Here is a 12,203-nt window from a genome sequence, read left to right as displayed (position 1 = left end):
TGTGCAGCGGTTGTTGATGGCTCTGTGGTCGTGGACAATAGGATCGCTATTCCCATGTGTCGTAGGAAACCGTTACTGTCTCGGCTACATAGGTCGCATGCGGGTCAGTTAGCCATGGTTGACGCTGTGCAATACATATGGTGGCCTCGAATGCATCGAGATATTGTCCAGCATTGGAAATATTGTCCCCAGTGCACGAAGTTTGTTAAAAATTTGAAAGCGAACGCTTCATTTAACTCTTCCAAACCTTTACCCCTCTTATCTGGTCCTAATGAAGAGCCTCAGCTCGATTATGCGGGTCCTCTACTCGATTCGAATGGTAACAGTATTTATATCTTGGTCGCGATCTAACGTTACTCTAAATATCCGTCGGCTATGATTACACGTTCTACAGGGGGACGGAAGATCATTAAATTTCTTAAAACGTACATTCAACAACATAGTATTCCTAAATCTATCAAAACTGACCAATACTCAGGTTTTAAGAACAAATTAGTGCAAGCCTTTTGTAAAGATAAAAATATCGCCCAATACTTCTGCTCGGTAGGGGATCATCGTGGTTGTGGTCTAGTGGAACGGTCGATCCAAACTATTAAGCGTCGTTTGGGTGATTCGCCACTGAGCTCGGATTTTTCAAATGTTCAAGACACGCTTAGAAATATAATTGAAGATATTCGGACATCAAAAAATTTTGTTACTGGGGTTTCATCTTTTGAGCTTCATTTTGGTCGTCCTCTGAATACGGAGTTATCTATTGCGGTAGAGCGTTTGTCTACGGGCGTTATTTTAGATAACCAACAATTGGAGCGTGACCTATTAACACCTGAACAGCGTCGGGAGCAGTGCGACAGCCGACCAAGAATAAGGTTAGTCAAGAAGGGGCAATCAAGCCCGACAGTGTCACCTACTTTGGGGGACTATCGGAGTCAGTTGCGGACACACCTCACTATCGTGTGCTTGAGAGGCTGGCGCAATCCGCAAATCAACGGCTGACTTTGAAGAATTCCTTAACGCATCAAGAGGGGGTCAAAGCTCTGAAAACGTTGACAGAACGGAACCAAGTTCTCGCAGCAACCCTTCGATCCAACTTGTCTGCTGGGACGCTTAGGTTCAGGATCAGATGACAACTGAACAAATCCGTCCGTCATTATCAAAACGTAATTTGGATTACTTAGTGTTGAATGAACCAAATAAGGTCGCGATTTTTAGGAAATTTCTGAATAGGAAGTCTGGTCGAGAACTTTTCAAAGCTTTTAAGGGCAAAATTGTGCAGATTACTGGGTCCACATATTTTTCTGACAAGGGGAAAGTGATTAGAAGAAATCACCTTGCGGTACGTCTTAAATCAACGAATCTGAGTTTTTCAGGCAAGCAAGCTACACCTGTCAAGAAGGGGCAAAAACGCCCCATTATTTCATCTTCGCCATCATCGTCAGAGGACAATCGGCCTATAAAACCAACTAGTTCTCGTCAACTAGTTTCGGTCAAAACAGTGGCCGTACCTGCCCGTCCGCAATTCCCGACCCTGGCGTCTGCGTCTACGCCATCTCGTGCTAAAACTATCTCGTCTAAATCAAAGCACAACTTAGTATCGGAGGCTCCAGGAGTTCAAGCTATTCTTTATCCTCAACATTCTACTCCAGTAGTAAATTTAACGGCTTCTTCGTCCACTTCAGGAAACCAAGGAACGGAGGTTCCCATCAGTATCAAACCGAAGTCACCATCTGCCACTAAAGACAAAACTTCATTATGCGCGGCTCTTATTCCCATTTCTTCGGACGATGAGTCATTGAATCGAAAGCTACAAGAGTGTACGTCGTCAAATTTGGCAGCGTCAGGCCTTCCCACCCGAGATGTCTCTGGCTTGATTTCTGAACCGGACGGAAATGTTTCGTCATCATCGAATTCTTCTCGAGTTTCATCGCGGCGGAAAAAGCAGACAACTTTCTACGGCAGTCCAATCAGACATTCCGTGAATGTCGTCCAAGCTACCTTGTCTACGTCCCCGTCAACTTCTGTTTCGCCGGACAGGAGAGTCCGTTTTGCTGTGGCTAACCAAGAGCCAAATGTTCAAGTGGGGCAGTCCCGGGTTGTTCTACCCAATGAGTCTGAAGGCTTGAGCAGAATATTTACTCGATTTCTGAAAAAGAGCTCATTGGATCATCCTTTGCATCGTTCAGACAAATAAAACTCTCCTGTTGTTCAAAGTCGTCTATCGTCTAGTCATATAAAACCTTTCTAGTATATTGCTTTAAGTCATATCCGCCAATCTTGTAAACTTATATTAGTGCCTCATCGGCTTCAAGAATTTCTGTTAAATGGCAGTGAGTGTATGTGTAGTTATTCTTAATCCTAAAAAACTCAAATGTTCATTTGAATTTTTCCCTAGAGGGGGAAATGTGGTGTGATGTGTCTAACGGTATCGTTATGACGTCATTTTAGTCTTACTTTCAATGCTAGTCATTAATCGTGCTAAGCTTGCCTATTGGCTATCAAGGTCGCTACCGACCTGTCAATCTATACTCTATTCATCATTAAGTGCGCTCACTCACTCTGTCTCAACTTATGCAAGATGTAAGTTGAACTCTTAAATTTTGTCATGACATTATCTATATCATTTACATTATTTACATTATTTACAAACTTATTTATTATAAACAGGGAGAATTGAGTCTTGTTTAAACTGGTATTCCTCAGTAAACCACAAAATCGTCGACGTGTTCACCTGATGAGAGCCGCCATCTTCTTCGACTTAATATCAAGCGCTCTAAAATTGCCTCCAAGACAGTCATGGTCCCGATTCGTCCATAATCAGCCGCCCTACAAACTGTCTCAACTCCTGTGCCACAAAAAGAGGAAATAAAGTCTTGGCTGATGAAGCTTCTTCGGACGCTCCGGCCGTAGGTCCCGAGCAAAGCGGACTCAATCCGGTGGTGGACCTAACAGTCTCTACATCCATGTCTGGAGGACCTTTAGATACGTCCACAATCAAGTTGCCGTCGCTGTCAAAAACCCCACCGCTGATATGCCTCGATCTTATCCCGATTTCGTCGGATAATGAAACTCATTCTCCGCGTTAGGCTTATATTACTCCCTTCTCCCTAGTGCCAGCTCATTCGCCAAAAACCTGGGTTGCAGTTCCTCCAGGGGGCTCAGATAGGGAGGATAAAACATCTTCCGCCTTTAGTTTATCCAGGATTTTGTCACGCAGGTAAAACAGTCTACTTTTTACTTTAACCCGATTCGCCCCGCGATCAACAAGGTCGCCGCACATTTACCACCGCTTCAATTTCAGTAGCAAGTCCCAAAAAAGTATCATTGGACAAACGTGTCCATCTCGCCCAGCCAGACTCATCGACACAAGAGCACACTCTGGGCAAATCGTTCCAAAATTCGAAATGCTACTCAAGGAATTTCATTCACTTCCCCCGACGAGACTCAGAAGGTTATTTCAGGCGAAACAAAAAATGATCAAATCTGCATTATGAAACTTGAGTACATTTTCTTTATTTCATTCTACTGAGTACAGTTTCTCCAATTTTCATTTCCATTAAAATTTGTGGCTTTAATTCAGTTGAAATATCTTTCTCAAATTTTTTTCTGGAGAGGGAAGTGTGGTGCAGCGTAGTCTGAGCACGTGGTATTTATGTTGAAACGCCAAGCAAAAGGTCAAGTGAGTGTTCACTTTGGTTTCCAAGGTCGTTGATCTCTATTCTTTTATTGTCATGACATAAATATTCATTTATAGCATACTTATTTTTTTACTTATTTACATTGCAAGATAAATTAGAGTCTTGATTTTAGTTTTTTTGATTCTAAATCCATCGAAGTACCAGAGCTCAACACGGGAAAGTTTTGATTAAAGCAGACATTCTCAAATTATTCGACCAGAGGGTTCTGTTCCATTATACAGCCCGAAAAAAAAATAATTTTGACAATTTTGACAACGTGATTTAGTGTGACGAATATGCTCAATTCTGATTGATTAAAAATCAGACCAGCCAACGCAAGAGCTGGAAAATTTTATTCTACTGAAGATCATTTCTCCAAAAAATACAAAAATGACCAAAAACTTTGCTATATTAGCAAACTACCAACTAAATTTTGGCCAGTCCTGTAACGCCTCAACTTCTCATTAAAAACTTGAAGCGGTAGAACAATATTTGTTCTGTTTATTGTCACAGTCCATTTGGTTTAAAAAATTTCGGCGTGCTGTTTTTCATTTTTGGGCCGTATAACGGAACAGACCCGGCAAAAGTATATATTTAGAAAAACATATAAGTCAATGATTTGTTAAGATATTAATAAGGCGGAAATTTTAAGATTGGATAAAAATCGCTAATCGTTTGTTGAACGTTATAATTCAAGAAAATCTAGATAATTGCACAGGAGAAAAAAGTAGTCAGAGCCATCTTTATTGCTAAGAGGCGTTTCATGGACTCATGGACTTTCAGAGAGACTTTTGTATTCGTCCGGGTGCAACTCCAGAAGACACTCTAAAATCGGCAAAGTGAAAAAAAGGAGCACAAACGGCTACTTGTTTACAGAAGCAACTAGGCATTTTGCAATATTCGAGCAATCGAAGCCATTCAAACCAAAACTCATCACAGAAGTTCCGGATCGAGCAGGAACGAGCTTTTTCTGTACAAAGTAAGAAACTATCAAAAAGAATGAATCGAGCTCAGGCAAATTCAAATTGGCCAAATGGAAAAATTCCAGATATTCAAAACCGTGTTCTTTTTGTGGTAACAACTTCTCGCCAACCATAAACAATCCTCTCCAGCTCGGGGTGTAACATGCCGAAAATGTAGCAAGAAAGGTCACGTTTGCGAAATCAATTGCAAACGGAGCAGTTGCCATCATCGTCGGGTGCAAAACAATCGTCGGGTATCTTGAACAATCTTATGATTCATAATCTGGAGAGAAAGAAGTAGAATTATTTCGGAATAATTATTTCAAAATCGAAAGACAATTATTTAAAATTTTCTGAGGCAAAACTGCTCGTATTACTGGAAACACTTACATTACTGACAAAAATAATGCTATGAGAAAGAATCAAATTTTGGTTTGCGTTAGGTGAAAAAAAAATCACGTTTTTCAGGCAAACAGACTTCTCCAACTAAAAAGTGGTGGGATGCCGCTCGTCGACTGATTATCATCTAGCCGCTCGTCGACGTCCTTGACTGATGAGAGTCACCATCTTCTTCGACCGACTATCACGCGCTCCAAAATTGCCTCGTAGACAGTCATGGTCCCGATTCGTCCAAAAGCAGCCGCCCTATAAACGGTCTCAACTCCTGTGCCACCAAAAGAGGAAATAAAGTCTTGGCTGATGAAGCTTCTTCGGACGCACTGGGCATAGGTCCCGAGCAAAGCGGACTCAATCCGGTTGTGGACCTCAAAGTCTCTTCATCCATGTCTGGAAGACCTCTAGATATGTCCACAATCAAGTAGCCGTCGCTGTCAAAAACCCCACAGCTGACATGCCTCGATCTTATCCCGATTTCGTCGCATCATGAAACTCATTCTCCGTGTAAGGCTTATGTTTCTCCCATCTCCATAGTGGCAGCTCATTCGCCAAAAGACGGGGCTGCAGTTCCTCCAGGGGGCTCAGATAGGGAGGATAAAACATCTTCCGCCTTTAGTTTATCCAGGATTTTGTCACGCAGGTAAAACAGACTACTTTTTACATTAGCCCGATTCGCCCCGCGATCAACGAGGTCGCCGCACAATTACCACCGCTTCAATTTCAGTAGCAAGTCCCAAAAAAGTATCATCGGACAAACGTGTCCATCTCGCCCAGCCAGACTCATCGACACAAGAGCACACTCGGGGCACATCGTTCCAAAATTCGGAATGCTACTCAAGGAAATTCATTCACTTCCCACGACCAGACTCAGAAAGTTATTTCAGGCAAAACAAAAAAATGATCAAACCTGCATTATGAAACTTGAGTGCGTTTTCTTTATTTCATTCTACTGAGTACAGTTTCTCCAATTTTCATTTCCATTAAAATTTGTGGCTTTAATTCAGTTGAAATATCTTTCTCAAATTTTTTTCTGGAGAGGGAAGTGTGGTGCAGCGTAGTCTGAGCACGTGGTATTTATGTTGAAACGCCAAGCAAAAGGTCAAGTGAGTGTTCACTTTGGTTTCCGAGGTCGTTGATCTCTATTCGTTTTTTGTCATGACATAAATATTCATTTATATCATACTAATTTATTTACATTGCAAGATAAACTAGAGTCTTGATTTTAATTTTTTTGATTTAAAATCCATCGAGGGACCACAGCTTAACACGGGCAAGTTTTGATTAAGGCAGACATTCTCAAATAATTCGACGAAAGGGGTCTGTTCCATTATACAGCCAGAAAAAGATAATTTTGACAATTTTGAAAACGTGATTTAGTGTGACGATAATGCTCAATTCGGATTAGTTAAAAATTAGACCAGCGGACGCAAGAGCTGGAAATTTTTATTCTACTGAAGATCATTTCTCCAAAAAATACAAAAATGATCAAAAACTTTGCTATATTATCAAACTACCAACTAAATTTTGGCCTGTCCTATAACGCCTCAACTTCTGAATAAAAACTTGAAACGGTAAAATGATTTTTGTTCTGTTTATTGTCACAGTTACTTTGATTTTAAAAATTTTTGCGTGCTGTTTTTCATTTTTGGGCCGTATAACGGAACAGACCCGACAAAAGTATAAAATTAGAAAAACATATAAGTCAATGATTTGTTAAGATATTAATAAGGCGGAAAATTTAAAATTGGATAAAAAATCGCTAATCGTTTGTTGAACGTTATAATTCAAGAAAACCTAGATAATTGCACAGAAGAAAGAAGTAGTCAGAGACATCTTTATTGCTAAGAGGCGTTTCATGGACTCATGGACATTCAGAGAGACTTTTGTATTAGTCCGGGTGCAACTCCACAAGACACTCTAAAATCGGCAAAGTGAAAAAAAAGGAGCACAAAGGGCTCCTTGTTTACAGAAGCAACTAGGCATTTTGCAATATTCGAGCAATCGAACCCATTCAAACCAAAACTCATCACAGAAGTTCGGGATTGAGCAGAAACGATCTTTTTCTGTACAAAAAAAAGAAACTATCAAAAATAATTAATCGAGCTCAGGCAAACTCAAATTGGCCAAATGGAAACATTCCAGATATTCAAAACCGTGTTTTTTTGTGGTACCAACTTCTCGCCAACCATAAACAATCTTCTCCAGCTCGCGGTGTAACATGCCGAAGTTGTAGCAAGAAAGGTCACGTTTGCGAAATCATTTGCAAACGGAGCAGTTGCCATCATCATCGGGTGCAAAACAATCGTCGGGTATCTTGATCAATCTTATGATTCATAATTTGGAGAGAAAGAAGTGGAACTAATTCGGAAAATTTATTTCAAAAATCGAAAGAGACTTATTTAAACTTTTCTAAGGTAAAACTGCTCGTGTTACTGGAAACACTTACATTACTGACAAAAATAATGTTATGAGAGAGAATCATATTTCGGTTTGCGTTAGGTAAAAAAAAATCACGTTTTTCAGGCAAACAGACTTCTCCAACTAAAAAGGGGTGGGATGCCGCTCGTCGACTTCATATTTTGGTTTGCGTTAGGTCAAAGAAATCGAGTTTTTCAGGCAAACATACTTCTCCAACGAAAAAAGGTTCGGAAGCCGCTCGTCGACGTATTATGATCTAGCTGCTCGTCGACGTCCTCACCCTATGAGAGCCACCATCTTCTTCGACCGAGTATCACGCGCTCCAAAACTGCCTTCAAAACAGTCATGGTCCCGATTCGTCCAAAAGCAGCCGCCCTATAAACGGTCTCAACTCCTGTGCCACAAAAAAAAGGAAATAAAGTCTTGGCTGATGAAGTTAATTCGGACGCTCCGGGCATAGGTCCTTGAGCAAAGCGGACTCAACCCGGTGGTGGACCTAGCAGTCTCTACATCCATGTGTGGAAGACCTTTAGATCAAGTTGCCGTCGCTGTCAAAAACCCCACCGCTGACATGCCTCGATCTTATCCCAATTTCGTCGGATAATGAAACTCACTCTCCGCGTAAGGGTTATTTTACTCCCTAGTGCCAGCTCATTCGCCAAAAGCCGGGGTTGCAATTCCTCCAGGGGGCTCAGATAGGGAGGATAAAACATGTTCCGTTTTTAGTTTATCCAGGATTTTGTCACGCAGATAAAACACACTCTTTTCTACATTAGCCCGAATCGCCCCGCGATCAATGAGGTCGCTTCACAATTACCACCGCTTCAATTTCAGTAGCAAGTCCCAAAAAAGTATCATCGGACAAACGTGTCCATCTTGCCCAGCCAGACTCATCGACACAAGAGCACACTCGGGGCAAATTGTTCCAAAATTCGGAATGCTACTCAAATAAATTCATTCACTTCCCACGACCAGACTCAGAAGGTGAAACAAAAAACCTGCATTATGAAACTTGAGTACATTTTCTTTTTTTCATTATACTGAGTACAGTTTCTTCAATTTTCATTTACAGTAAAATTTGTGGCTTTATTTCAGTTGAAATGTCTTTCTCAAATTTTTTTTGGGAGAGGGAAGTGTGGTGCAAAGTAGTCTAAGCACGTGGTATTTATGTTGAAACTCTAAGCAAAAGGTCAAGTGAGTGTTCACTTTGGTTTCTGTCAGTTGGAATATCTTATTGTCGACATTTTAACATTTAAGTTATATTCAGTCATGACCATGCCAATTTGAATACCTGCCAAAAGCGCAACGGCTTTTGGTATATCTAGAGATTGATTCTTTGTCTATTTTGATACGCAACTAATTCTGTGCAACTAACTCTTAATTCAACCTTTTTAATTAACTCTTAACTTAGCCTAGTTACCTTAGTCTTTAATCTAGTCTTAGATAAAAGCCTACAACTAAATTGTAGGAATCTTAAACCAACCAGTCTTAAACTAGTCTTAGTTAAATTTTAAACAATTTCAACCAAAAGACGGTTTTATCCTAATTTCTTAACATGGCGCAGTCGGCAGGATTCCAAAAAACTGCCCGATATTTATGCACGGCACAACACTAGACCCATGCGATCTAGACAACCTCCGACGATGCTGCGAGAGAGAGTGTTTATAAGCTTAGTAGACATATCGGACGAGAAGCCAGATGAACAAACATTTCATCGAATCCACACCCCCCCCCATATTGCCCAACGATTGAAGCAACCACTATTGAAATGGAAAGCCACCAAATTGACGTGGTAGATCTAACCACCCCGACATCACCTTCAACATCGCATCCAACGACAGTTTACTTATTAGAAGGAAGTTTTGAGCATTCGAGTGGTATAAAGTCTCCCGAAACACCCGCACAAAGTACACCACACAAGAAGGTTAAATTCAGCCCTGAGGTTCGTACTACTCAATTTAGCCCATCGGGCCTACCCTCCGAATCAACCGAGTCAACATCTACACCAATTGTACTCGATCCAGACTGGCTAAACACCCCCTCTATCATTTCTGCGATAGAACTCCTAGGACGGCCAATGACGCTTGACGAACTGAAGAGATGAACAATCAATCGAGCCGCAAACCGGCATGCAGCTTAGACCTCTATGAGGATTAGTAAGCTCGCACATTAAAACTCAAACTTTCGGAAATCTTTCATTAATTAACTTTCTTTAAATTTAGTTTTTTTTGTTGATGCGATATTGTTTTCCATTATGACGCAATTATAGTCGAAAAGATAACCCTGGGCTGTCCTGATAAGCTACAATTTGGACTAACTCTGAGTTCCTTTAGTTGTTAACCTGAGTCCTTAACAGTACAATACAATTATTGACGGCCAAACCATTATCTCACCCACCGGGTGCTATCGTGGGATAAAATTTACCATCTCACCATTCAGGTGCTAACATCTTGCCCATTGGGCCCTAATGTAGGGCTTTTCCGACCAGTGTACTCTCTACTCCATTTCTGAGCCAGAACATTCCTTTTGTGTGGCGAAAATATATGCTATAGTTAAATTTTCGTGGAGAATGTCAAATGTGATATCTTATTGTCGACATTTTAACCTTTAAGTTATATTCAGTCATGACCATGCCAATTTAAATACCTGCCAGTAGCGCAGCGGCTTTTGGTAGATCTAGAGATTGATTATTTGTCTATTTTGATACGCAACTAATTCTGTGCAACTAACTTTTAATTCAACCTTTTTTACTGAACTCTTAACTTAGCCTAGTTACCTTAGTCTTTAATCTAGTCTTAGATAAAAGCCTACAACTAAATTGTGGGAATCTTAAACCAACCAGTCTTAAACTAGTCTTACTTTAAGTTTAACCAATTTTAACCAACAGACGGTTTTATCCTAATTTTTTAACAGTTGCCAAGATCGTTGATCTCTATTCGTTTATTGTCATGACATAAATATTCATTTATATCATACTTATTTATTTACATTGCAAGATAAATTAGAGTCTTGATTTTAGTTTTTTTTTTATTCTAAATGCATCGAGGTACCACAGCTCAACACGGGCAATAACTCGACGAAAGGGTTCTGTTCCATTATACAGCCCAAAAATGATAATTTTGACAATTTTGACAACGGGATTAAGTGTGACGAGTATGCTCAATTCTGATTGGTTAAAAATCAGACCAGCCGACGGAAGAGCTGGAAATTTTTATTCTACTGAAGATCATTTCTCTAAAAAATACAAAAAATGACCAAAATCTTTGCTATATTATCAAACTACCAACTAAATTTTGCCTGTCCTATAACGCCTCAACTTCTCAATAAAAACTTGAAACCGTAGAATATTATTTGTTCTGTTTATTGTCACAGTTACTTTGGTTTAAAAATTTTGGCGTGCTGTTTTTCATTTTTGGGCCGTATAAGAAAAACATTAGAAAAACATATAAGTCAATGATTTACTAAGATGTTAATAAGGCGGAAAATTTAAGATTGGATAAAAATCGCTAATCGTTTGTTAAACGTTATAATTCAAGAAATTCTAACACATAATTGAGAAACACAAGACTCATCGTATATCAGTGCAAAGCCCTGAATGTTCCGACTGCCCTTTAAACACAGTCGAAGAGTTTTGATAAAATATAAAATCGAAAAACTGTAAATTTTGGACAAAATCCAAGATCAAGTGTGAAAACTTGAGTCGTACAAAATTAATACGACAAATTAGCTAGCCTCAATTCAATTTAGGTTGATTTTTTTGTGCTGAATAATTCGCCACGCATAAAAACTTGCAGTGAGCTTTCAGGATTTTGGATGAAATCTTCAAAGTCCACAAAAGTCAGTGCAGAGCATGGCCGAATTGACAACGTTTAAAATCCTAAAAAAATGTAAAAATGATCGGAGGTAAAATGTTTTTTTTTAAATTGTTTTGAGATGGTAGATATCGTCAATTAGGCATAAAACTCTTTTCTTGAAAACTATATTTCGATCTCCGAAAACTGGCTGAATAAAAAACCACACCAAACATGAATAATCCGTTTTCTTCTGAGGCAGGAAATGAAGTTGCCAAGGATAACACAAAAATCTAAATGTTTTACTCTGACAGGGCGTTAAATTGCAAAACAAGTATGGCACTCTTGAAGCTTAAAAAAATCAATCTAATCATACAAAAAAAATGGAAAACATTCAGAAACATAATATCAATATCCATGGATAACATACCCATTCGAGTCAAAATCTCGGAAAACAAGAAAAGCCTGGTCAGTCGGTTTCCAGAAACATTTCACGCGTTCCACCTGCATAGTAGTAGCACATTCGTCAGTATTGGGGCTTAAGTTTATGGAACAGACCTCCTCTTCCGTTTTGGCGCTCCACGAAGTCACTTTTCCGTTCTCGTAGATGACTAGAATGTAAGTCGTGTCGTGTTTGTCCCCCTCATATTCGCTTTTAAACACGACTTTGTCCAGGAACCCCATTTTGCACGGGTTGGTGTTGACAGGGGCTCTCATTTTGTCGTTCAAATCCTAAATTGAAACAGCAATTAGCAAGCAGTTCAAATATCCTTTGACTTAGCGTTTTAATGTAGTTTTGTAGTGGCAATGTTTTAAAACCAATGTCATAAAACTGAAACTCTTACAATACATTGTTGACAATATCAGAGAAATTGAAAGAAAACAGTAAAATCTAAAAACCGTAACACACCGACACGTACCTTTATATTTCAATTGAAAAAACAATATTCAGCTTTCATCGTCTT

At 39.6% G+C, this 12,203-nt stretch overlaps 1 protein-coding gene across 1 annotated transcript in view; it reads right to left on the bottom strand.

The window, feature by feature from the left end:
- Nucleotides 1-11,964, bottom strand: part of LOC134856947 (uncharacterized) — a 66,698-nt gene extending 54,734 nt beyond the window's left edge. The window contains exon 1 of the mRNA XM_063873242.1: nt 11,669-11,964. Within this exon, the coding sequence (XP_063729312.1) occupies nt 11,669-11,955 (287 nt within the window). The 5' untranslated portion in view covers nt 11,956-11,964. The remainder of the gene's footprint in view (nt 1-11,668) is intronic.
- Between the last annotated feature and the right edge of the window lie 239 nt (nt 11,965-12,203).

Source organism: Symsagittifera roscoffensis, chromosome 1 (genome assembly GCF_963678635.1).
Source record: "Symsagittifera roscoffensis chromosome 1, txSymRosc1.1, whole genome shotgun sequence".
Classification (NCBI taxonomy): domain Eukaryota; kingdom Metazoa; phylum Xenacoelomorpha; order Acoela; family Convolutidae; genus Symsagittifera; species Symsagittifera roscoffensis.
The sequence above is the reverse complement of the archived record's forward strand: the minus strand, read 5'-3'. Positions and strand labels throughout refer to the sequence as shown.